The 27321-nt window shown below is 39.3% G+C and overlaps 2 protein-coding genes across 6 annotated transcripts in view; one reads left to right on the top strand and one right to left on the bottom strand.

Moving 5' to 3' along the window:
* ABCB11 (ATP-binding cassette, sub-family B (MDR/TAP), member 11) overlaps positions 1 to 4828 on the top strand; it is an 89210-nt gene extending 84382 nt beyond the window's left edge. For all 4 annotated transcript variants that reach the window (XM_005857544.2, XM_005857543.1, XM_014545490.1 and 1 more), the window contains 3 exons: positions 1010 to 1216; positions 3192 to 3338; positions 4449 to 4828. In XM_005857544.2, the coding sequence (XP_005857606.1) occupies positions 1010 to 1216; positions 3192 to 3338; positions 4449 to 4649 (555 nt within the window). In that variant the 3' untranslated portion in view covers positions 4650 to 4828. The remainder of the gene's footprint in view (positions 1 to 1009; positions 1217 to 3191; positions 3339 to 4448) is intronic.
* Positions 4829 to 15788: 10960 nt separating this feature from the next.
* On the bottom strand, positions 15789 to 23416 carry G6PC2 (glucose-6-phosphatase, catalytic, 2). Of its 2 annotated transcripts, none has more exons than XM_005857541.2 (5): positions 23118 to 23416; positions 22425 to 22534; positions 20448 to 20559; positions 17895 to 18010; positions 15789 to 16869 (listed from the first exon to the last, which is right to left on the bottom strand). In XM_005857541.2, the coding sequence occupies exons 1-5, from the start codon at positions 23333 to 23335 to the stop codon at positions 16358 to 16360; spliced, it is 1068 nt and encodes a 355-aa protein (XP_005857603.1). In that variant the 5' UTR covers positions 23336 to 23416; the 3' UTR covers positions 15789 to 16357. The 2 variants fall into 2 exon arrangements, with proteins under 2 accessions (XP_005857603.1, XP_014400963.1); XM_014545477.1 differs by having other exon boundaries at positions 15789 to 16710; positions 23118 to 23382.
* Positions 23417 to 27321: the final 3905 nt, after the last annotated feature.

The following is a 27321-nucleotide window of genomic DNA, read 5'->3' as shown; positions in this document are numbered from 1 at the left end:
AATTGTTGAGGAATGCCTTATGTTCTTTCTAACAGTGTTTGCTTTTCTCATTGCTGAGATATTATCTACAATATAATATGCTCACACCATTTACCATAGTCTTTTTCTGAAATCAAAGGACCAAATACTTTACAGTAGTATGTTAGTACTTTTAAGTGAACCAGCTCAAATGGTAGATATTTGTGTTCCTATACTTAACTGCCTAACTAAGGAGTGAGTTCCTTAAAAAAAATATTTTTTCTTTCTATAGCAGGCAAAAGACTGCTTAGCTTAGTGCCTCTGTGGTAGGGGATTCAATATATGTTTGTTGACTAAGTGAATAAATGTATTCCTTTCTTACTCAGGTCTATTATCTAGTTATGCAGAGACTGATGTCAGTAAGCTCATGGAAACAGGTTTGATTCTTATGTGGTCCAATTTTATAACCCATGGGGTCTCAAATTTGAGCAGTTCTACAAATCTGTGGAGGATGCCCTGCACCAAAGTATAAGGGGACCTTTAAAAAAAAAACTAGCCTGTGATTCAGTGATTGAGCATTGACCTATGAACCAAGAGATCACTGGTTCAATTCCTGATCAGGGCATATGCCTGGATTGTGGGCTCCATCCCAGTAGGAGGTGTGCAGGAGACAGCTAATCTATGATGTTTCTCTCTTATCAATGTTTCCATCTCTCTATCCCTCTCCCTTCCTCTCTCTCTAAGAATCAATAAGAACATAAAAAACACACAACTAAATACTGTCCTGAGTATTTTTCTCATTTGTACCACCTGTACAGCTAAACTTTGGGAAGCAAACAAACAAAACCATTGTCTGATTATAACTTTGACACCATTCTGATAGACCCCCACCTCCAAGGGTCAAAGGCAACATAATTTATTTCTAAGAGTCCTGGGATTGTTGTCTCTTCAGCAAAGCAAATATCCTACATACTATTAATTCTAGAATATAAACTTTCCTTGCTGCTGGAATTCTAAAACTTAATGCCCTGGTTGTTACCTCTGTTGGCAGATGATCGATGGGCATGACAGCAAAAGAGTGAATGTCCAGTTTCTCCGTTCCAACATTGGAATTGTTTCCCAAGAACCGGTGTTGTTTGCCTGTAGCATAACAGACAATATCAAGTATGGGGACAACACCAGAGACATACCCATGGAAAAAGTCATAGAAGCTTCAAAGCAGGCTCAGCTACATGACTTTGTCATGTCACTCCCAGAGGTGAGTACTGTGTCAGAGTGGTTCCCTAGGGGAGATGGTGACGGGGAGAGAGAGAATAACCAGAGTATCATGATTTGGGCTCAAGGAGAAAGTCAAAGGCAACACAATTTATTTCTCAGTGCCTGGGATTCACCTCAGTCTTTTAAACAAAATAAATGTCCATCAACATACTTTTTACTTTAGGAAAGTATTCTGTCATCAGGTACAAAGGATGCTATAGTACATAAAGCAGTAGCACATTGGACATCAGCCTAGCATAGTGAAAAAAAGTCCTGAGATTTAAAGCAGACCGGTTTGAACCCAAGCTCTGTCACTTACTAGCTGTGTAACGTTGGGGCAATTACTTATCTTGCCTGAGACTCAGTCATCTGTAAAAAATAACATTAGAATGAAAGAATATACGTAATAGCCACACAAAGAAAGCTGCTGCTGTTATTATTGTCGTCATAATTTCATTACTTGGCAGCACAGACTGCAGCTGGAATGGTTTCCCAGGAACCAGGGCAGCTGGTGGGCTAAGGTGCATCTGCCTGAGCGTGTCACACTCCCAGAGCCAAGTGTGAACTTAGCACATTATTGACTCTTGAAGTTTTTCATCTACCAAGTCTCTCTTGTTGATTGATCACAAAGAAAATTAAGACATGGAAACTGGATTTTAGGAGCCAAATATTGCATTAATTTTTTCCACTGCTTTCTCTTAAATACCACTTGGAAATTGCTTTTCTTTGTAAGTGATTACATTTATAACTTTTGTGGTGGGCCTTTTTTATTTTATTTTATTTTTTTTCACAAAGGCTTCTAAGTCTTGGGCTCCTGACCTCGTTCTGTCTTGTAGCCTAATGTGGAAATGACTACTTGCTGTAACTTGAATGAAAGGCAAAGCTGTGTCCATTGAAAGATTCATTTATTCCACAAATCTTTGTTGAGCACCTACTCATTTTGTGGGAGACACTGGCTTAGAGTTAATTTATTGCCTCTTTCTCAGATAGACTTACCTATAATACCTTTCACTGAACACTTTTTCTCAGTGGTGAAAGTAGGACAAAGTAGGCTATTATGAGTCTCAGTTGGCTTGGTGGAGCATTTGTCAGGAGGCCAGGGAGGCAGAGGCAGACCTATTGTGGAAGGCAGGCAGAGTAATGGTCAAGGGCAAAAGCTCAGAAGCCAGACACACCTGGATTTAGAATTTATTGTCACTGCTATTTATTTGTCTATTTTTACACAATTTTCTTAGCTGTGTGTGTCTAAGTTTTGTAATCTGTAAAATAGGGAGAAAATGATTTTTGTGATTATTAAATGATAATCTGACTAGAATAGTTATTTGGCACAGTACCTAATGCCTAGTAAATAGTCCATCAACGTTAACTATTTTTATGTAGTCATGCCAGGAATCTAGCTAGGAATTTTCCTTCATAATTTCATCTAAAACTCACAACAAATATGTGAACTAGTTATTAACATCTGCATCTTTCAGACTGGTTTGTTCCTCAAAGAAATTTAAATAATGTTCTCATGATCACAGAGCTAGTAGCAGCAAAATGGAGATTCACATCTAGGCTTGTGGTCTAGAATGATGCCTCCTCCACAGGGGCCTCGACTAGAAGATCTCTCACAAGGCCCTTTTTCCTAGGATTATTCTGTCTTAGATCTTCCACAGAGGAGTTTGGGAATCAGGGAATCTGGAAGCAGTGAGGAATCTCACACACAGAGAAAGAGATCAAAATACAAAACTAAAGGAAATGCAGAGGAGGGTGTAAGAGGGCCCCTTGTTTCCCAGCGGAAAAGATCACAAACTCCATGTTTGTCGCAGATTTCAAAATGGATTTGACATCCAATGTAGAAGGACCCATTCACTATTTCCAATTTCAAAAAACAACCAATTGTTTCAGTTCCCAGAGGGATCATTGATGGGGTCTCCATACAGCATAGGAGCAATGGCTGCTACTGGTTTTCAAACTTATCATACTTTTTCCAGAAATATGAAACTAATGTTGGGTCCCAGGGGTCTCAACTCTCTCGGGGAGAGAAACAACGCATTGCTATTGCTCGGGCCATTGTGAGAGATCCTAAAATCTTGCTACTAGATGAAGCTACTTCTGCCTTAGACACAGAAAGTGAACAGGTATGTATCGGTTTTCTGAAGTTTTAGATCATTATAAATGAGTCTTTTCCTGTAATATTTGCCCTTCTAAAATGGCACTATTTTCAATTTTCTGATTCATGTACAGTAGAAATTGCCAATACTCTGCAGTGAAGGACAATAATCTAGAGCAGTTATTTTCAACCTTTTTCATCTCATGGCACACATTAACTGCTAAAATTCTGTGACACACCAAAAATATGCATATATTTTTGTTGATCTGATGAAAAAGAGATATAATGTTGATTTATTCACACTGGATAGCTATTGTTGTGTTGGGTGTTGTCATTTTTTTATTTGACAGTCTAAGGGAAAAGAGGTCAGTGCCCCCAATTAAATAGTCAGGTATTGCATGTTTAAAAAATTCATGCAGCTCAACGATTGAAAATCGCTGAACTGGAGAAAGTAATTTAAAATAGGGTTGCTTCAAATTTTTTAAAAAAATATTTTAACTTTAAAATAAAAATTGTTTTTAAGATTCTCTAAGCTTGGTGACATTTTTTTCAAAGGCAAAGAATTAGCTTTATTAAGTAAAGTAAAATAATCCAGGTCATTTGTTGGGCATTGCCATTTTTATAGTTCTAAAGTTCTGTGCAGAGCAGGTAGGCAGCATACAACACCAAGTAAGAGGTGGTATCTGCTGTGCAGTTTGAATGAAAGGAGATGCAATTGAGCAAAAAAACACAATTATGAAATTTACTATTGATTAACTCCTTGAACACCAGGATTCCATTTGGGAGCCAGCTAAAATATCCTCGCTGAAGAACAAAATCAGGAATGTTCAATGACTTCTACCTTTCCTTGCTTCCTTGGTTTCATTTTAGCAAACTAGACTATCAGGTATTTTGAAATTACATAATGACCTCGTAGTTTGGTTCATGCTAGCTTCACTGACATTTCTCAGCCTATGGACTGCAACTCAAACCATTGGTGCATTATATTCAGCAAATATTTATTTCTTTTATGTCAAGCCTTTGGGTTTAACCCCTAACTATAGCAATGTTACTCAGGTGGAATTAAACAGAACTCTTGCAATGGTGGGCCAGGGAGCAAGCATGTATCTTTGCATCATCTTTCTACCTTTTTTTGCAGACGGTGCAGGTTGCCCTGGACAAAGCCAGAGAAGGACGGACCTGCATTGTCATTGCCCACCGTTTGTCCACCATCCAGAACTCGAATATCATTGCTGTCATGTCCCAGGGGACAGTGATTGAGAAGGGGACCCATAAAGAACTGATGGCCCAGAAAGGAGCCTACTACAAACTGGTCACTACAGGAGCCCCTATCAGTTGACCTGACTAGAATTTCACACACAGATGATGCACCAATTACAGGAGTGCCATGGGTTATTTTTTTCCTTTAAGAAGATATGATGATTATTTTACTTTCACACACATTATTGCCATACATTGGGATCCAAGCTAACTTCTAAAGACCTTTGATAATAATTTAGTTCTAAATGCCTATATATAGAAAAATGAAATAAGGTAGGTCCAATGTGAGTGAAAAGCCAATGTCTAGCAGCTTTTTAGGCATCACCTGATGCTAACTCCATACAGGAGCCAGTCCCCCTTGCTCCATGGGAATCAGCGAGAAGTCTTGGAGTAAATGAGAATTTGAATTCCTTAAGGGCAGAAGAGGTTTTTTTTTGTGTGTTGTGTTTTTTTTTTCAATTTGAGCCCATAATTTGTTAGTCCCAAGACAATAAAAGTGGGAAATGTTCATTCTTCCCATTAAGATAGAGCAGTGCCTTTCAATGGAAATATAATGAGTCACTAATGCAAGCCACATATGTAATTTAAAAATTTCTAGTTACATTAAAGAAAGGAAAGGAAGAAGGTGAAATTAATGTTAATAATGTTTTTATTTAAGCTGATATATCCAATATATTATCACAACATGTAATAATTTAAAATTATTAATATTTTGTTATTTTATCATATTAAATTTCCAAACACTCATGTGTATTTACACTTACTGCATATTTCAGTTCAGACTAGCCACATGTCAAGTTCCCAGTAGCAGCATGTGACTAGAGACTACTCTATCAGACAGACAGGGTTAGAGAATCCAGGTTCATGTATTTCCTGGTCTGAGCCTCAGTTATTTCTTTATGATTCAAGTCTTATAAAAACATGAGCCCAGCCCTAACTGGTTTGGCTCAATGGCTAGAGCGTGAGTCTGTGGACTGAAGGGTCCCAGGTTCTATTCCGGTCAAGGACACATGTCCCAGGTGCAGGCTCCATCCCCAATAGGGGCCGTGCAAGAGGCAGCCAATCAATGATTCTCTCTCATCATTGGTGTTTCTATCTCTCTCTCCCTCTCCCTTCCTCTATGAAATCAATAAAAAAAACTTTTTTAAAAATAAAAAATATATTTTTAAAATTCTTTACATCATTCATTTTATTTGCGTCACCTGTTGAATTGAGTTGCAAAAAGGGAAAGAACTAAGGTTGCTTAGTGTAACACAATATAACTTTGAAAATTGGCATATTATTAATTCCACCAAGGTCTTCTTTCCAAAATATGTTTAGTTCCAGTTAACTTATCAGAATAATTTATGATTTTTTTTCTATGAAGAATTCTTATGAATAGTTGGAGCAGCACATCTTCCTATTTATTTTGGGAAGAGACCCTCAGTCATTTAATGCTTCTCAAAACTATATGGAGGCAGATATCCATAAACCAGAAATGTGACTATGAAAAAAAAGTAGAAGAGTTGGCCTCTAGATTTTTTTTTGTCTAGAAACTATTTTTCATGTAGTTACTCTATGTCTATTCTACATGTGCTTTTAGGAAATTATTTCAATGAATAGACACTTTGAATTTAGTGGTATATTCATGCATGCAATGTTTGGAAATTAAACACTGAAAAATGTAGATCCTGAAATGTTTTGATACTATGTCCTGAAAGAGAAAAATACATAGGATCATAATTAAATATGATTTGCCACATATTTATTCATAAATTAAATGTAAATGTCTTATCCTAAGAAAATATCAGGACATTATCATAAGGTTGGTTTAAGATCCCACCTCATATTTCCAACTGAGAGCTGGATTCTCTTACGCATGTAGATTCTCTCTGTAATCAGGTCACATAAGGCTGTTAGTGGAGATTAAAAATTTGCAAATTTTATTGCTGCTTCCTAACACATTTTGAGATTAATTTACATACGTGTGCCATTATAAAATAAGCATTATGTCCATTTGTATTTGTTTTAAATTTCCAGATCAAGTGAATAATCTCACCTGCTATGTAAGAGATGACAGATGAAAGTAAGTTAAACTGAGAAATGCAATTCCAATTTCTTTCACACTGTGTTCAATTAAATGCCCAATTAATTTAAACGGATGGACTGTAAATAAAGCAGTGCACATGATTATCATCTAATTGGCACTGGCCAGCATTATAATGTGCTCATTAGTGAGTTGTATGGTATCCTAAGGCTCATAATGAGTAATCAGGATACACATGATTGGCATATAGCTGTCTGGATGCAATTACTCAATGCAATAAATCAGCACTTGGACAAAATGTGCAGTAGATTAAGGAAGAAGAATACATAGCCAGCTGGTAAATTGGCAATTCCCTACTGTTTGTAATTCAGGTACAGCTTCTACTCTCAGATACAAAGAGATAAATGTGAGGACAACAGAATGGCTGGAGATAAAAAGGGAAATGTTCACTCAAGGTGACCCAGAACAGTGTCTACAATTATTAACAACTAGAAGCCCAGTGCACAAAATTCATGCACAGGGGTGGAGTGTCCCTCAGCCCAGCCTGCACCCTCTGGCAATCCAGAACCCCTTGGGGGATGTCCAACTGCCGGTTTAGGCCTGATCCCACAGGGATGGAGGCAGGGGCCGAGGCTGAGGCGGTTAGGGGCGATCAGGCAGGCAGGTGAGCACTATGACAGGCATCATAGGTTAGCCCACTTGACACCCATCTTACACCCCATTGCCTTTGCTTGCCTCTATTACAGAGGCTGGAAAGTAAAGTAGTCACCTTCCCAGATTCCCTTGCAGGGGAGGCCATATGATACTGTTTTGGTCAATGAAATATAGACACAAGTCTCTATGGAGGCTGTCCCTTCTGGAATAAAGCCTGGGTCAAAAACAAAAGCCAATTTTCCTTCTTTCTTCTTTCCTGAATGCACAGCAGCCGTGCTGTGGTCATTTGGACATGACTACGAATGGCAGGGCAGGTAGACAACTTGAGTCTGATTCCTGGACATCCTTGAGAAGCTGCTCCAGCCTGGGCTACCTAACTCCAGCCATCCTATCACACAAGAAAAAGACACCTCTCACCTGCTAAGCCCTGAAGTCATTTTTTTTTTTGTAGTTGTTGTTGTTAATTTGGAATTAACATAATTAATTGATACAGTTAGATTTTTATAAATAAAAAATACTGAAACATAAATATAAAGAAAAGAATGCAACATTGAAGTATTGATTTGTGTTTAAATGACCTTAAAGTATGACCTTTACACCTAGAGGTTTTCCAAAAATATTGATTGAAAGAAGGAATTAATCATAGTCTTTCTTTTCAAATGTCACTCCTATGAAAAGAGATATAACTGGATGGAAGTCCTCACAGCTCATTCTAGTTTTCCAAGAACATTTCATGTACCTTCCTTTACTATGCTTTAACTGAAGAGGTTTTTACTTAGAGACTTGGTGTTTTATGATTATGCTTTCTCATCCTCTCATATGATAAAAAGTAAATTTTAAAAAAGAATGAATCTGAAATAGGGTGGGTTAGAAGAGATGGGGAATAATGGTACCAGCTAACTTGTAGCTGGGTATAGTCTCAATTCAGTTCTTCCAAGCCCACAGGCCAGAGATAGCCCTGGTGTCCGCCCACAGTTGCAGCAGGAAGCCTGGAACCCTTGGGGGTCTCCTCAAGGGAAAGGCCTATATCAAAGTCACCCCTTGCATATCTAGCACCTAAATGATTTTAATAAGTGTTTGACAGAGGGTGGTAGGAAGGTTAGGGAGAAAAGAAGAGCATGGACAGAAGGGGGTCCTGTTTGAGCCTGAAAAGATCTTAGAAGCTACTTGGAACTGGATCTGTAATTGTCATTTAGCATGATCATCCTCAAAAATCTTGCCATCATATAATTTGATGTTAGACTTGTGGTGCATTCAAGAAAAACATAACAGCAACCATGAAATTTAAAAAGTAAAACTTATCTTTATGTGTTTAAGAGATCCGTAATTAGTCCACAACAAACGTACTAACAGGATATTTCAATTTTCTAGTTACTTCCCTCATACAGTGCAGTTTAGTTAAGCACCTCCAACTCCCCTCCCACCTAGCAAACTTCTTCTCACTCAGCCTGTTATAAATAACCCCTTAGTATCTCTTCCAGCAAGAACATCTTCCTCTTTAAGTTGTTAAGAAAGGGGAAATGGAGCCGATAATTTCATTATGGGATCTCTTTATAAAATAGTTGAGCAGAAAATCTATGAATATTCTCATGTTAATAATCTTGCTCTATAACATCAGCCACATTATTTCATGTATCTATGCATCTCTTTACATAGCTATAAAATTCAGATTCTAATTAGAATAGGATGTTTTAAAGACTGAAAGGTACTATATAAATCTAAATCTAAAATTATTTATTAAAAAGCAAATTACAAAATGAAGTACTATTTAGAATTTACCGTCTTATTCATTGCATGTAAGTAAAATGTAATATGCTCTGGCTCTTTTTTTTTTTTTTAATCCTCACCCGAGGATATTTTTCCATTGATTTTTAGAGAGAGTGGAAGAGAGAGGGAAAGACAGAGAGAAATATCAACTTGAGAGAAACACATCGATTGGTTGCCTCCTGCACACGTCCAACCATGGCCCAGGCTGGGGAGGAACCTGCAACCAAGGTATGTGCCTGTGACCAGAATCCGCAGGCTGTCTCTCTATCCACTGAGCCATGCTGGCTAGGGCTGTTCTGGCTCTTCTTCCAATTTCATTAAAGAAGATCCTTAGAGCTGCAGAATGTCAGAGCTGGAATGAATCTTCTATTCTAAGTCCACTTGAAGGTCCTGATTTGAGAAATTAGTCAACTAAACCCACCAACATTAAATGGCCTCCCAGCATCACAATAGTTAGATCCGAGACAGACTAAAACCTAGGTCTGATGACTCCAGTCCATAATGCCTGCTGAAAAATCCATAGTCTTTTTTACATCTATCTGTCCTTGAACTTGCTTGCACCTGCCCCCTTGTATTATGATACCCTTTGGGATCCACATAGGGACATGTGCCACCACCATCAACATTCCAATGCTAAAGGATAAGAAGCACAATAAAATCTCACAAACTCAGACAGAGGCATTTACTTTTCTTGTGTTAAGCCAATGCAATCCTATATAATAAAAGGCTAATATGCAAATCGACCAAACAATGGAACGGCCGGTCGCTGTGATGCACACTGACCACCAGGAGGTAGACATTCAATGCAGGAGCTGCCCCCTGGTGGTCAGTGCACTCCCACAGGGGGAGCGCTGCTCAACCAGAAGCCGGGCTCATGGCTGGCAAGTGCCTCTTCCACCTCTGCGGCATCACTAAGCGTCAGTCGGACATCCCCTGAGGGCTGTGGGACATCCCTCGAGGGCTCCCGGACTGCGAGAGGGCACAGGCTGGGCTGAGGGAACCCCCACAAGTGCACAATTTTTGTGCACCAGGCTTTTAGTCTTTATATAGGAAGATACCAGGGCCTTTACCATTTCTTTCACTCAAAACATTGTTAAAAGACAGAGTTTGGAATGATTCTGCAGAAAAAGAGATCTCGAGGGTCAGATGCTTTGCATGCACAATTATGAAGCTTGAGGGCAAGGGTGCTGTCTATGAAAGGCAGTGACAAGCGAATGCAATGTCCAGCTTTAGAAAACTCCTTCCGTTAATGGCAGAACGTGTGAACAAGGATGACAGGCTGCGTCCAGGAAAAAGTCAATTCTTTGAACAGAAATTAGAGTGTGACTGGCCCAATTGATGTGCAAGGGTGGGTGAGAGTTAGAGGAGGAAAGAAGCCTTAATTAGTTCTGGGTTTCTTTCCCAGACTCGCATATGGCCTGCTCCTCCTGCAGGGCACACAGCAGGTCCTCCCAGGGAAGTGGTTTCTGCATTCGCTTGTGCCAGCACTGGAAGTGGGCAAGGTGCTGCCAGAGCAAACGCTCCTCTTGGCAGTGCCTGATCTAAGCCACAAGCCCTCTCACCAGGACCACAGCGGCTGCCCTGCCCTCATTACCTGCCCCTGCCCCTGCCCTGGCAGCTCCTTCAGAACATAATCACAATTTTGGGGGGGAACTGTCACAATTTTTTTTTAACTGAAGCAGATTCTGTTCAGAAATCACATGGCAAAATGTTAGAAGAAAAAAGATTTTAAGAAATTTTAAAATTTAAAACAGAAAATAATTAATCAGCTTGACGCTAACCTTTCTAACCTCAATCTTTGAATTTTCTCCCTCCTTGAGAACAATCACTTCTGTGCTGCCAAAGGAAATGAGATGTAATTTCTTCTAAGTCATTACTGTGATCTCCATCAAAGAGCAGCAAAGACAGTAATTAGTATTAGTACTCCACATCAAACCACCCTCAAATTGGACAAAATGTACATTTGTCCTTTGCCGAGCTGAAATGAAGCACTTCTAATTCTTAGAATTCTCCCACAAGTTGCCATCTTTTGGAAGAAGTTTTTGGAACTGTTGATTCTTATAGACCTTTCTTGCTGTTAGCATTTTGTCTTTAAAGAAAAACAAAATAAAGTCTTTTTAAAAAATGAACAAGTCGTATCATATTACCTTTAGTGTGAAATCACTATTGGAAAGCATTAAAGGTCAGGGGACAGGGAAAACATTAGGAACACCACCTTAGTTTCTTGGCAACACTCAGGTCCAGGTATTCATCCAGAAAGCTGTTTGCAATTTCCAGAGTGACTGGGACAGTCAGTCAATGAGGGTCAAATTCTCGGGTGCAACTAGACACTGGTAATTCTTTTTACAAACAGTTTCTGAATAGCCACAGCAGTTCTGGTGTCCGGCATGCAGGTCTGGTAGACCCAGACAAGCAGGGTAACTTGGCAGAGAGTCATCCAGCCACCCAGACATGGTCATAGATGTTGGTAAAACTTCACCCAGTTCTGTGGCCCTGTGAGGGTCTCCAGGACAGGGAGCAGAGAAGGGTAGCCAGACTCCCTGCTTTGGGCAACAGAGCTAAGAGTCCCAGGAGACCATGGCGGCTAGAGCTCACAGGACAGAGAAAGAGAGAAGGGAACTGCACAGAGAGAGAACCCCAGCTCTGTAGAGGGCCTCCATAAAAACACAGCAGAGCCTACTGTTAACTTTTTATAGTCACTTTAATCCTTCCAGCCCCAGGAATTGTTTAGTGTCAGTTACCCCACAACTTAAATTTTTCCTATGAATATGTAAAGATCACAATGGGATTTACCAATCACCACTACTATATTTTCAACTGGAAAATAGCATCTGTGGGCTAATTAAGAGATTCCTGGGCTGGGGTAAGCATCCGTTGTCCATGTTCTGCCAACAAATCAATTTTTTTTCCATATAAAATAAAGCAGTTAATACTGATTCATGTTGTCTCACAGGAGTGTGGTATAGGTGACAATATTTTTTAAAAGACTTATTTTTCTTAGGAAAAAGCACTGTGGGACTTGATTTGTGCTATCCATTTCAATAGCTACTAAACACACATGACTATTTAAATTTAAGTTAAAGTAAGTAAAATTTTAAAATGTATCTCCTCAATTGCATTTGCTGCATTTCAAGAGCTCAATAGCTACATGTAGTTATAGACTACCATTTTGGACAGCCCAGAATACTTCCATCAATATAAAAGTCCAGTTAAAAAGTGCTGGACTATGTAGTTTTAATATACTCAAGAAATCAACCACATTTAAGGCAGGAGTGGGGTGGAGGGGGTCAATGGGAGGAAAATGGGGGACATCTGTAATACTTTCAACAATAAAGATAAATTAAAAAAATAAAACCTAGTTTTTTTAAATTCGTCTCATACCAAGGTTTTTATATGTATTAATTTGATCTTGGATTTATTTATAGATTTTGAATAAATAAAAACATTTAGAGATATAACTTTGAGTTTCAAGGGCATCTTATAATAAATTTTTAATTGCCCGTCTGTTATACTGAAATAGTTCCAAAGAAGGTACCAATTTAACCTTCTGAGACAGATGTCCTATTCCTATGTTGTCAACGGAAAGGGATCCAACACTCTTCTTGATAGCTAGTTTCAGCAAAAATAAACTCCTTTGCATTTCTTTGCAAATACATGTTTGATTGGACAGTTTCTCAACTCACTTGTCTAGATTTTTTTCTATCCTGAAAGCTCATTTTTCTCCTGAATATGTAGGTGTGCAGACATTTTGAATACACGGATATAGTAACAGCAAGTCAAATGAACCCAAATCCACTTACTTTAGGCAAATGAATTGGAAGCAGAAGAGTCTTTTCCATTCCTATTAAAAGCAGATCTTTTCTCCAAAGCTGTGAAAAGCTATTCCTCTTGCTGCCTATGTAGTTTCAACTGCAAAAGCCATTTGTCACCATATGGATCCCTCCAGGAGATGTCAACTAGAGTAAAGAGGGAAATCTCACTACATGGAGACACCAGGCTTTATGGAAAGTAAGGTAGAGTACTTGGGGATTAATTCTAGAAAATGAGCCAAAACCTCAGCATATTCCCCTTCTGAGGATCATAGATCATCCAGCTCACAGTGCTCACTGTGGGTGGCTGAAGACAACTGAGAAGGGATTTATAATGGAGTCACATGTTATAGCAGAATCCTTTGACTATTCATGCCCAGCTTCCTCAGACCTTGGTAAGAGCAGGCTGAAACCATATTGGGATGGAAGATTCTTCAATATTAACATTACTAATCTCAATGGAAACTGTCAGAAAGAGCTCTTACACAGGAATGAGATCTCTGACAAATGCAGAAGAATGTGAGGAGGCAAATGCATCATAAAGTGTGAAAGGATTGAAGTAACTTTGTATGGTCACTCCAACTGGGAGGCTTGAATCAATGAACAAAGATCACACGTTAAGAATCATTCTTCCCTCTTTTACCCCAAATGTCTTCTCAACATGAGAAAAATTTCATTCTTAAGATAATGTTTCTTCAGTACATCATAGGAAATATAGTTAATAATATTGCAATAATTATGTATGATGCAGGTGGGTACTAGAAATATTGGGTGAATACTTTGTAAAGTCTGACTATTATGCTGTATACCCAAAACTAATAATCCTATATAATAAAAGGCCAGCCACCATAAATGTAACAACCAGAATAACCAGAGACCAGAACCACCATGGCCCCTCCTGGGCTGGCCCCACCCCCACCCCCGCCCCTGCCCCCAAGCTGATCAGGTAGGCAGGCAAGTGGTTAGAGGTGATCAGGTAGGCAGGCAGGCCAGCGGTTAGGGGGAATCAGGTAGGAAGATGGCCCCTTGCCGGCCTGGCCCCGCCCCCCAGCAAGCAGTTAGGGGTGATCAGGCAGGCAGGCAGACTGTTTAGGGGTGATCAGGCAAGCAGACCAGCGGTTAGGGGTGATCAGGTAGGCAGGGGCGATCAGGTAGGCAGGCTGGCCAGCGGTTAGGGGCAATCAGGTAGGCAGATGGCCCCTTGCAGGGCTGGTCCCGCCCCCCAGCAAAGAAAGAGGGAGGCCCAGGCCACTAGTAGCGACTCTGTGGCAGGTGTGCGACTCTGTGGCAGGTGTGCGGCCGGCCAGCGATCGCCCCGCAGAAGGAGGCCCAGGCCATCCAAGCCATCACACCCCACATCGGTCACCTGCAGAGGGAGGCCACTGGTGACAGGAGAGGGGGAGACAGCGCTGCACAGAAGGCAAGCAGTGGCAGCAGCAGGGGTGGGGCCAGCTGCCTGCAGCCAGGGAAGGGAAAGCCCTGATAGACCCTGATCTCAGGCCAGGCCTAGGGAACCTACCCGAGGGGTCCCAGATGGTGAGAGGATGCAGGCTGGGTTGAGGGACCTCCCCGAGTGCACAAATTTTTGTGCACCAGGCCTCTAGTCTATAATAATAAAAGCATAATATGCTAATTAGACCAGACAGTTGAACAACCTTCCAGATGTCATTCCAGACGTCCTTCTGGATGAAACTTCCCCAGCAAGGGCCAAGATAGAGGTGGTTAGGGGCAATCAGGCAGGCAGGCAAGCAGTTAGGGGTGATTAGGCAGGCAGGCAGAGTGGTCAGGGGTGATCAGGCAGGCAGGCAAGCAGTTAGGGGTGATTAGGCAGGCAGGTGAGTGGTTAGGGACAATCAGGCAGGCAGGCGAGCAGTTATAGGCGATTGGGCAGGCAGCCGAGTGGTTAAGGGCAATGAAGCAGGCAGGCAGAGGTGGTTAGGGGTGATGAGGCAGGCAGCCGAGTGGTTAGGGGCGATGAGGCAGGCAGGCAGAGGTGGTTAGGGGTGATGAGGCAGGCAAGTGAGTCATTAGGGGCTATCAGGCAGTCAGATGAGTGGTTAGGGGCGATCAGGAGGGCAGGCAGAGGCGGTTAGGGGCAATCAGGCAGGCAGGCAGGTGAGCAGTTAGGAGCCAGCGGTCCTGGATTGCAAGAGGGTGCAGGCCGGGCTGAGGGGACCCCCCCCCCCGTGCACAAATTTCGTGCACCGGGCCTCTAATGCAAATAATATTGACTGTAAGCTATAATTGACAAAATAAAAAATAAATTTAAAATATTTGATTATATCTTAGCTTTTTGCTTAGAAATCACCCAATTACTGAAATCAAGTTCAGTTACCTTTTAAAAAGAAAGCTATTAAGTGTGTTTTGTAAAAGCAACAACATATACTCTATAAATACACCTAGAAATGGACCAATAATTACTTCGAGTTTTAGAGGTTTTGTTATTCTCAACTAATATCTTGTAAATAGCACTGATTCAACTGTCATGTTTTCATAAATATTTATGGGTTACTTAATATGTCATCATCTAAAATAAATCATGTATTGATATCCTTGAAATGAGTTAGATAAAACACTATGGTAGATCACAGGTCACTAAGATATGTAGCAAAATCTGACTCAAAATGTACTTGATTGAAATAACAGAGGTATCAACTTAAAGTCCAGAATTACTAGGTCCAATAAGAAAAAACCTTACTGAGAAATTCTTAGTATAACATAATATTCCCTCAATAACAATTTTGTAAAGTAAACCCATAGATTTTAATCATAGTTCAGTATATATAGAGGTTAACACAGCTAACGGATACTATAAGCATTTAATAGTTTTCCTGGTTGGAGCATGACCTTGAGGAAGGCACTTGATTTCCCCAGTCTTGAAAAATTGACCCTTAAAGAGAAAGTATAAGGATGTCATAGTAAAGAGTTAAGCCTTTTGGAGGTAAATAATGTTCTAAGCAGAGAATCTTCAATAGCATTTATTGACATATTAGAAATCACTTTTGTAAAACAGAGACCAGGAGTTCTGCAGAAGTTCAAGTCCACAGTAACCTGGCCTGTTTCCTTTCACCTGCATACATATCCATATCCAGAACCATCGCTGACCCCTCAAGACCCTGTATGCATGGTTTAAGTCAAACAAGATGTGGCATTTTAATGTTATTTTTTGAAAAACAGCTGATTTACATAGTAATTATCAGAGAATCGACACGAAATCTTACAAATTATTACCTCTTGAAAACGAACAAACAAAACATAGTGTAATGGGAATATTTGCCTGAAGACTTGGGTTCTAATTCCTGTTCTTACAGCAGGGTGACAACAGTGAGTTATGTTAACTAAATGAGACTTCAATGCCTTATCTGAAAACTGAGGGGGTTAGAGCTGACTGCCACTAAAATGCCCACAAGAGCCAGAAGCATCTGAAGATGATCAAGCGACCTGATACTGGGGCTCCTGTTGGGATGCTGAAGACTGAGAAGTGAATAGTGGCTGCCTCCTGGGACCACAGAGCACTAACTCTGCACAACTCTAGTCAATCTTCTTTTCACTTGGTGTCATTAGCACATGAATACAGTAGGGAATCAGAGCAACCACAGTCAGTGGGATGGACGCACTTTTACAGAAAGACAGCACATAAAATAAATGCTCTGTGTGAGTGGGGATCTGGATGAAATGGTAGAGCTGTAGTATGGTCAACGAGGCCACGACACAGAGCAGCCGGAAGCTCAGCTTGTAGCCATTTTCCCCTCGGCAGCTCCTGAGGAACATCTCTGAGTTGATTGCAAAGCCCAAGCCAAAGAGGACCCCAAGGTTTCTCACGAGTCCGGCAAAAGGCGTAGTGTCAATGTGGATCCAGTCGGGGTTGGCACACCACTTCTTGGCTATGGGCACAGACCACAGCAGGTCAATGTCAAGCAGTCTGAGAAGCAGGTAAAAGCCAAGTGAAAACAGGAAGAGGAAAAGGTTGGTCTTCAGGTATGTGCTCAGGCTGGCGGTTTGGATGCCTGGAGTGTGTTCAAAGGCCTCTGCCACAAGCATGCCTGGGGATTAGAAAGAGACACTGAAGGCGACTATGTGCCCTTGAGCTCCTGAGGAATCATTCTTCCCCGCATTGAAGAATTTAGCTGCTGCCCAGCTGGTGTGACTCAGTGGTTGACCATCAGCCTTTGAACCAGGAGGTCACAGTTCAATTCCCGGTCAGGGCACGTGCCCAGGCTGCAGGCTCCATCCCGGGTGTGGGGCATGCAGGAGGCAGATGATCAATGATTCCCTCTCATTATTGATGTTTCTATCTCTCACTCCCTCTCCCTTCCTCTCTGAAATCAATAAAAATATGTTAACAAAAAAAGAATTTAGCTGTAGTTTTTAATGTAAAGGGCTTTAGACACCTAGGTTCTATCCATTTTCCAAAGCCTTTCTTAAAGCAGTAACACACACTTGCCCCATGGTCTTTTCGCCATCCATAGTAGGACAGGGGGATCTCTCAGGAATCCATGGCACTGAGTGACAACCCACTTTATAGGCAGAACACTGCTCTAGGTGCTTGCAATTAATATTTCAATTGCCATAGCCAATTAACTTAGCCTTTGAAAAGCATGTGGGGCTAAATGGCAGAAACTCAATCATGGTGAATGCCGCTTCAAGAATACAAAGCAGCAGCTAAATCAAGTTCATAGATATGTAATCATCATTTCAGGTGTTTTCAGAGAGAGAGTGGCATGGTATGCAGGTTGGAAGCCCATTATTAAGTCCCTCAAACCAAGACACAAGCAGGCTGTCTGAAGTGGTGGTCTGGAAGTTGGACTTAACTCTAGTCACATTTCAGAGAAGCCCATCTCACTAAGAGGTTAACGTTTATACTGTTAAGTGAGACTCTGCCATTGTGCACAAGGAGGATTTGAGAGGTGTGTTGAATCACTTAAGCTCCCAGGGTAGCATTAAGCATCAGTCGCTTAACAGAATTACCTAGAATGGGGAACTGATCACCAGGAAGAATCTGAGAACATAAAACAAATGACACTAAAGCTTTCAAATGACACAACCAGAGGTAAGGGATCATATTTACCACCAATTACTCCGAGGATAACTTGATGAGGAAAATGCGTTGCTATGAATACTCTGGAGATGCAGACACTGATTTGAATCAACCAAAAAATACTCCAAAAAAATGACCAGGTCAGTCTACGATGGAAGAATAGATACAAGTGTAAGAAGCAAAGAAATTTGATCACTTATAAAATTAGGGGCTGTGTGACACCAGATGACCTTTCTCAGAAGAATCATCTGACATAACATCATGATTCTAGAGTCTTGTTTTTCCCAAAATGTTGTTTCCATGTGTTTCATAGGATTTGAAACGCTTTAACAGAGGTTTTTGCATTTATCAATGCATTTATAGTGCTATATTCTGAGATTTTAATAAATGTTATAAAAGGAAGCCAATTTGACATCCTAATAATTATTTTAATGGAGTGGGATAATTCAAGTTAGGAGAATTGCTAATATCAGAATGATCAAGAATGAATTATATATATGTCTACTCCTTAGCATATGTGTTTCCTCTTTACTCTCTCAACCTTTCTTTGCTTGAAGAAAACTTGCTGGAAAGACGTCTGCCACTCTGATGAAAAGCACATCAACATTTTATCAAGGGCAAGTTTTCAGTGGGTTTAATTTCAGACTCTCAAAGAAGTCCTGATTCCTTGGTTTTTGAGATACAAAAAATAAGAAACAAGGGAATTGACCTATAGGCTATATAGTTTGTGTTAGAAACAGCAAGGTAGGCCCTGGCTGGGTAGTTCAGTTGGTTAGAGTGTCATCCCAATTCTCCAAGGTTGTGGTTCAATCCCTAGTCAGGGCACATACAAGAATCATAATGAATGCATACATAACTGAAACAACAAATCGATGTTTCTCTCTCTCTCTCTCTTTCTCAAAAATCAATAAATATAAATAAAATAAAAAGAAACAGAGGCAGAGCTGCCTCAAACAGATTGTCAAACTGCAGCGGGAAGGCCGGGGAGGGTTGGGGGGCAGGAGGGAAGGGGGTAAGAGATCAACCGAAGGACTTGTATGCATGCATATAAGCATAACCAATGGACATAAGACACTGGGGAGTAGGGGAGGCCAGGGGATGGTCATGGGCGGGGAAAAAAAGGACACATATGTAATACCCTTTGTAATACTCTAAGCAATAAAAAAATTAAAAAAAAATAAAGAAAAAAGAAAAAAAAAGAAACAAGGTACAAAAACTTATAAAAATATTAAAATCCAAGCAATGCTCATTATTTTAGTAAAAAAGAATTAGCAATATTGAATTCTAAGAATTTTGGGGCTTCTCAATGATTTGTTACTGATAATCAGACCAAATTTTGGTTATTGAAAGACTAGGAATAGAGGGAAATGAGTCTTCCAAAGAGGAAGTAAGCAGGAGGTATCCATATGAAAGAAGAATAAATAAGGATTTGGTAATATTAAGGTAAGGAGTAGGCACTAAATAAATTTTGATGGATGAAGGAGTGTTGCAGTTATAAAAATTGAAAAAGAGTTATGGGAGTTAAAAAAAAAAACAACACAAGCAAATATTTTCCAGGTTTGGAAATTGGAGGAAGAAATAAGCTATAAGAAGGTGAGCCTTTTTTAGATTCCTACTTTGAGAAATAGTCTATGGTTAGGAAATGCTAATTTCTTTAAATTAAACAACTCTCTACTGTTGTTTTGGCTAATGGGTACATTAAGGCATGCAGGTCACAGTCTCATTAGAATAAACTTTAAATATGCTCAAATTACTTTAGCTATTTCTTTCTTATATTATCCAATACTACTCTAAAAAGTGGATGGCTCTTGGAAATTTTTTATTTTAAAAGAACTTTTATATATGGTATATGTTATCATATTTTAAAAACCAATTAACAGACAAATTTTATCTCTGATAGCCTAATAATTTATGATTAAAGTGGTGCTCCAAATTGTTATAATGATAAATTATTTCAGAAAAGAAGAAAACAGCTTAATTCCTACAAAAATTTTGAGTAATCTTACATTAAAGTTCTAGGCCTTTTTAAACATTACAAATCTACTAACATGAAATCTACTAACATTCAAATTTAAGTTTGCCTCTATAATGTTTTTAGTCACAAAGGTTGCAAAGTCTTTAAAGCTAGAATTTGTTATTGCTGTCAAAGAACATTGGCTTGTCAAAGAAAGAAGTATAATTATACTAAATTAACTGATGCATTCAAGGGGAATGATGATTCTCAAAGTTTCTAGTTAATCTTAAAGCAAGATAATGTCATGCAAAATTGTTCCTTACATAATTTTAGATGACTTACTTATGAGCTACCAGAGTGATTATTATATTAGAGAAACCCAAAGCATATTTAGCAAATCATTAATCAATTAAATATTTCCAACCCTATTATGTGACAAAGCTGTGAACTAATTAGGACATTATCTTAAAGCACAATATTAATTTTCTATTCATTTGCTATTTTGGGTTATGATAAAATAGAATAAGCACATTTCAACCACTAAAAGTATACTAAAATGAATTTTAAGAAGACATTCCATATTCAAAACTGTTACATTCCCATGCTACAGAAACTGGAGCAAAGCTGACCTGTGCAGAGTGGTAGATGACTTATCCATCCAACTGACAGTGTTGCTCAGTGCAGCTGTTACCATGACATACCAGACACACGATGAGCCCATTGCATGACCAGATGGACTTCCTGCAAAAGCAAAGTTGTTGGTCCATTTGAAAGGGAGTTAACAGAGTATCAGAAATGGATGGTAGAATGGCATATTATCCATGAAAATTACAAATAACTCAGAAGGAATCCACAGGGCACAGGCTCTATGTAATATTTAAACATAGGTAGAAATAAAGAAAATTGAGCCAAATTGAGCCTCAAAATACTACTTCAAACATTTTTTTCCAGATTTTTCAAGTTCATCAAATTCCAGAAATTAAAATGTTCAAGGCTAATTAAGAACTCAAGGTGTTGCACCAAAATCTGCCATATCTCTACTCATTGTTCCTATCTAATTGTTTTTAATTGATGATAAAAATAAAGTACCTGTATTGGATCTTAAATCAGTTTATGTTCCTTGGGTTGGAAAGTCAAGCATCTAAAGGATATCATTGCTATGTCTGATTTAGCAATTGACTGCTGTGCACTAGCAGCTATTTCTATGTCTATCCTGTGGCCAGCAGCTCCATGGAAGTCTTTGTTATGAAATGGAAGAGAAGCTGTAAAGAGAGCATCAGTATTGGCAGAAGAAGCCTGAAGACTTTCTACTCCTATAATGTCTTTCCCATGAATCTTGATATTTTTAAAAAATCACTTTACTTTGATATTCTCCCTGAGTCTTAACCAGTGGAGATTCATTCAGGTTAAACACCAGTCTCTTCTTCAAAAAACACTGAATTAAACAAAGACCAATCTATTTCTTGTAGATCTATTTATTTCAAATCTATTTCTTATGCAGGAATTTTCAGAGCCTTTATATCCTTAGAGTTGTAGATCTCTAAGGAGTGATCATAGGATGCAATATATCTTTCTTTCTTCTCCCCACCCCCTCACCCCAGAAAATATCCCACATGCTGGGAAGTGCTGGGATAAAACAAAGTAGCATTTCAATTGTCTCAAAAGTTATCCATCCATCCATCCATCCATCCATCCATCCATCCATCCCACACTGGTTTCACAAAGATAAAATACACACCATCCCCATCATGATTGAACACAGTCTACTGAGGGAGCCAGATATATAAAGAATTAATTATAGTAATATAACAGAACTTACACATTTACTATATTCAGGGTTGGTTTCAATGGATGTCAATATTAATTTTCTGATATATGCCAAACTATAGTGAGGTATAATATAACACAGTCTTATAAGTTGAACCAGTAACATGTAATTTCCTTTTATAAATTTCAAAAAACCTTTTTATAGTCCTAAACTCAACTTCTCTGGTAAAGATTTTACACGCATACAGAGTCTTATTTATAATAAAAAAGGAAATGGCCCAGAAAGTCTACTTACATACTAAATATACAATAAAAAAAAGAAATTTTAAAGAAATCATTCTAAGATCAGAGATATCTTAACTGGAATAGTAATACTGGCAATAGTAATAAAGGTAAGTAATCCTTACCTTTCTTACAGAAAACTTGTCTATTCTTTCCTCATTCATGGGATTTTCAGTATACCTATAGTAACTTTGAAAGTTACTCAGCAGTAGATAAATCAATATTTCTAGAATTTTAATATAGTTCTTTGGTAATTTGTTCTAGCTTTTTTGTTTGTTTTAGTATTATTCCATTCTTCCAAAAAATAAATTTCAAATATAAAATTATTTAAGGAGTATTCTCCAAACTTACCATTTTACAAATAACACAATGAAATTTGATTGTTCATAAAACTTCCTTTCTCATTAGCAATTTTTATGCTTATGAACTTTTAGCATCCTCCCTCATGATATTTTCTTTAATTCCCTATATGATATCATACACTTATTAGATGATCATCATACATAATGACTCTGTTGGAATGTCTTTAGTAACTTGAGGTTGCTATAATTGCTTACCTGGACCTGTTTCACAGGTAGTGGGAAACTGTTCAAGGCATGGACTTGAGCGATTTGGGTAAATCTGAGTTTCTTGGATCCACCAGTAAGGCCGATGACCAAATAATATCCTGTATTTGAAGAAATATAAATATGAATATATTTAAATACACAACAAGTACTTAATTGGAAACATCCTATTTTCTCCTACAAAAATATTCAATCAGAGGGTTGATGAGGAAAGCTCATGATTAAGAATCTTTGAAAGAACATGGGTTCTGGTCTATCTCCCATTATAGAGGATGACACAGTTTTCAATATAAACAGGGACATTTTTTCCTTTCAGGGGAAGTCCTGCAGGCGCTTGGGGTACTTAGATTGGGAATATCAAAGTGGTCCCTGGAATCACCAGTCTGTTCAGGATGGGTGCTGCTCATTTAACTAACTTCTTGGCTAATCACAGCATATGTGTTACAGGGCTTTGGCATTTACTTATAAATCAGTATACATTAGTATATAAATGTACATTTGTATGTACGTATACATTTCTATGGCTTTTGTAAGTTCTATTTATGAATCTGTGTTTCAAGTTAACTGGTATGTTTGAGAGTTTTCCAAGTAAAACTACACAAATCTAAAATGTGACCATTAAGCCAAAGCTACAAAGTTAAGAATACACTTTAGAAAAAAAATGAAACAAAACAGAAGCCTTACCATTTAAAAATGAGATTGAACCAATCCCCAATGACTGCTACCCATATCATCTTAGTTCCAACTGTCTGATTAAGTTGAAACCAAAGTGGAAAATAAATAGAAAAGATATTCCGGGGATCTCCAACATTGGACATAAAATTTAGAAAATTGTAGTAAGCTCGGTAGTCCTTCTGCAAATGCTGAATAATGAGTACTCCATTCCTATGAAGGAAATCCATCTTGAAAGAGAGGCAATTCTAAACAGCAATTGGAGCTGCAGTGCTCTGAGTCCCACCATTTTTATACAGTACCCCAGTGGCGTGTCTAGCCATTACTGCAACATGTGACTGACCATCTGTGGAAAGGGCACGTCGGCCCTTGTCTGCTGAAAAGCTCATCTGTTTATAAGTTTAATTGGAGCCAAAGAGGTGAAGTACATGCTGATCTGTGACAAGTCAAGGGGAAATTTGGGTAGAGATACAATGAATTTCTTATGCAACCTCCCTTTTGTGTGAACAGTTGGATTGTGTTTGCTTGAAATTTTTTGCACAGTTCATTTCCTTCAAGGGCAGAGACATTAGCAATTTCTATGCTTGGCTAGAAGACTATGCAGATAATTACTGCATGTCAAATAGCCCTTAAAGCCATGCATTTTAATTTAAAATAGAATGTGGCTCTTTGACTATTTTATTGGGTCTTAGAGGAAAACAAATGAGTAAATATCTGGGCATGAAACATTTATGTGATATGACAGATTATTTTCTTATTGCAGACTTAAATGAAAAAATTTTTATTTTTCTTTATTAGCAAAGAGAATGCTATGATATATATCCAACAGCGAAGGAAATACACGGAATGTATGAAATCTAGAAGGAAATGTGTTGCTTTTTAATTATGAGGCAAGAAAGCAGAGTTGGAGGTCACTTTGCTAAGAGAACTGTGTTAGGGTTGAGTCATTATTGACTAGAGAATACAATTGAGAACATTGGGGAGTGCTCATGTGAGAGAAAGACAGAAATAGACTCAAAAGGCTTTGGACCAATCAGAAGAATGATTTGTTGAAAGCAGAATGTTCAGTACAAATGCAGGGGACACGCCAAAACAAACATGAAGATGGGGAATAAACAGAAGGGCAGCTCTAAGAGAACTATGGGTCCCAGTCAGAAATGAGATGCTGGATGTAGAGAGCTAAATACATCTGTGAAGGTGCCCCTGAAAGCTGTGAAGCCCCGCCCGGTGGCAGAGGGGGGAGGCAGTAACCATACTTACCGTTTAGGTTGTTGTCTTTGCTAATCACAGCCTCTTTCACTAGGAACTCTTCACATGCTATAAAGATCACTTTGGACTTCTCTTGGAGTCCTGCCCCATCATTTTACAGCACCATTGTTAGAAGGGATCCAGTGTCTCTCAGTACCTTCCCGGGCTCTGTTGCCTCTCCCAGAAGAAATGCTTTGACTACCACTAAACTCCTTTTTTAAAGTTTATCTTTATTGCTGAAAGTACTACAGATATTCCCTTTTATTCCCCAATGACTCCCTCTATCCCTCACCTGTCCTCTGCCACCGGCCTTCACAACTCTTCACATGCTATAAAGATCACTTTGGACTTCTCCTGGAGTCCTGCCCCATCATTTTACAGCACCACTGTTAGAAGGGATCCAGTGTCTCTCAGTACCTTCCCAGGCTCTGTTGCCTCTCCCAGAAGAAATGCTTTGACTACCACTAAACTCCTTTTTTAAAGTGTATCTTTATTGCTGAAAGTACTACAGATGTTCCCTTTTATTCCCCTTTGACCTCTTCTATCCCTCACCTGTCCTTTTCCACCTGCCTTCACCACACTGTGGTCTGTGTGCATGGGTTATGCATATATGCATATAGGTTCTTTGGTAAATCTCTCCTCACCCACCCACCCACTCTCTTTTCCTCTGAGATTCATCAGTCTATTCCATGCTTCTATGTCTCTGGATCTATTTTGTTCATTACTTTATTTTGTTCATTGGATTCCACATATGAGTGAGATCATACCATTAAACTCTTCAAAGAGATTTTTTTTAAATGCCATACCTTTGTCTTACCCTAGACAAACGACATTTCTAGTGATGGGACTCAGTCACTGGTATTTTAAAAATACATTCCAAGTGATTCCAATGTGCAATCAGGGTTAAGAATCAACATGATGAAGAAATTCATATTCTACCTATTTTCCTTTCAGCTTAAGCCCCTCCCGCTGCCAAAGGTCAACCTGAAAGAAGCTTCCATGACATTTAATATGTAAATTATTGGATATAACAGGATCTTCCTATTAAATTTTATTTTTTTGCATTAAATGATTTATCTTGTCAGAGAATCTACCTCTAGAATAAAAGAGGAACCTAAATCTAATGAGAAATTATACAGCTGGCGATAGTTTGTATACAAATTTGGTAATGTGGGGCCAGAAGAGGAGAAGCAGTGGTGACCACTAGAATGCACTCCTCTTAAAACACAGCATGGTGATGGCCACCTTCTCCCCTGAGTTTTCTGCAATGCTGACCTGGAAAAAGCTTAAGATACAGCCTGGTTTCTGTGGATGAAACGTCTGGTTTGACAGTCACAAAGTGAGGTTGCAAACAGCACCATGTCATTTTTCAGAAAGTGACTTCATATGGCTGCCAGGAAGTGAAGATTAATCTCCATCCATGATGAGAGCCTCACCAGTCTCCTTTATCATTCTTATCATTTCAGCAGGAGGATAACCCGGAAGTAGTCAGCCAGCACTGGCTTTCCCCACATTTTGCTCCTCCCCAGGCAGCCCATGAGTTACACCCACTCTCGGTTCTCCCACTAGTGTGCTAATCTGATTTGACTGACGTATGTGTTGGGGTAAAATTAATTGTGCTGAAAACTTAGTTGCGCATTAGGATGTCTTGCATTTATGCTTTTCCAATTATTTAAAATACCCTACCTTAATATCCTTTAAAAATACTCTATCATATTATTTTATTTTAACTCCATAGTGGTTCAGTAATCTTCCTTTTAGTGATAAGGAAATGGACAAGTAATCTTCCCCAGGTCATTTCTTTAGTGCAGCACCCCTGTTTGGAGACTAAATTTTATTTCCAGAGCAATGCTTCTTCCTAGTCTAGGCTGTATCCAGGTTACCTACGGCCAACATTGGTGAGATTTAAACCAGCTGCAAAATGAATAATAGTTGATGCTATAACCAGCTCGTTTCAAATGCTTTCAACTATCTAGACCTCCAATTCAACTGTATCATCATTTCAACTATAAGGCTTTTCTGTGTAGTCTTGTGAATTAGGTAATACATAGGCACATCTGGCCAGCTGCCAGATCACTAGAACTTTGTAGCTATAATCACCACTTTGAACTTCTGTTGGATGGCTTATCCCATCGTTGGACAGCAGGGATACAATTGTAATGGGAGTTCAGTGGTTACTGTTACCTTCCCAGTCTCTGACATCTTCCCTGGGGGAAATACCAAGTGGCACTAAGCTGGGCACCTCAAAGCTTGAGGGTGACTCTAATTCCCATCCTCTTCTGATGACCCTGGGACCTAACAGGCATTTTCTTCTCTGGAAACAGACAACTATGGAAATAAGGGAAGGCCCCCCAAATGAGAACAAACAGAGGCTATTTATTTTGAGCTTGCTATAGTAAGATTTGGCCACTGTCATTTGCATTTGACAGACTCAGAAGCAGGCAGAGGAATCGGAAAGCTCCATAGTAAACACAAGGAAGGCCTCAGGTCTGCTTTGGTTATAGGTTATGGGCACGGGCAAGTAGGAGCTGATTAATTAGAAACAGAGCATCTTATGTGATTGGCTAGGATGTATATTTGGCTCTCTCTGGTTGGTCCTTAGTTGGAAGCAGGGACAAAAATATAGTGAAACTGGTAGTCTTGACCAAGTCCTGACCATTCTGGATAGATTGCTTCAGAGGTTGTGAATCAGAGTTCTAGTGTCATACTTGGTCTAACTTGTCCATTTGTATATTCAATCTCTCACAAGACAAATTGAGTAACCATATGTCAGAAGTAGTTTATGTGACATCCCATTAAGAAACAAGGGGATCCCTTGTCTATCCCATGATTCTATAATTCTTATTATAATTCTTACTAGAGGCCCGGTGCATGAAATTCATGCACTGGGGGGTGGGGTTCCCTCAGCCCAGCCTGCCCCTCTCACAGTCCGGGAGCCCTCAGTGGATGTCCTACTGACGGCCACAGT

Source organism: Myotis brandtii, unplaced genomic scaffold (assembly GCF_000412655.1).
Source record: "Myotis brandtii unplaced genomic scaffold, ASM41265v1 scaffold112, whole genome shotgun sequence".
In the NCBI taxonomy this organism is placed as follows: Eukaryota; Metazoa; Chordata; class Mammalia; order Chiroptera; family Vespertilionidae; genus Myotis; species Myotis brandtii.
The sequence above is the reverse complement of the archived record's forward strand: the minus strand, read 5'-3'. Positions and strand labels throughout refer to the sequence as shown.

Bases quoted from the DNA above. Each gene is read 5' to 3' on its own strand.
- G6PC2 (XM_005857541.2), bottom strand. From the start codon at position 23,335: ATGGATTTCCTTCATAGGAATGGAGTACTCATTATTCAGCATTTGCAG. The intron at 20,560-22,424 runs GTAAGCAATTAT...TTGCTTTTGCAG, and splicing joins TACCTGTGAAACAGGTCCAG to GAAGTCCATCTGGTCATGCA. The intron at 18,011-20,447 runs GTCAGCTTTGCT...CTTCCATCGTAG, and splicing joins TCATCTACCACTCTGCACAG to ACTGACCTGGTCATTTTTTT.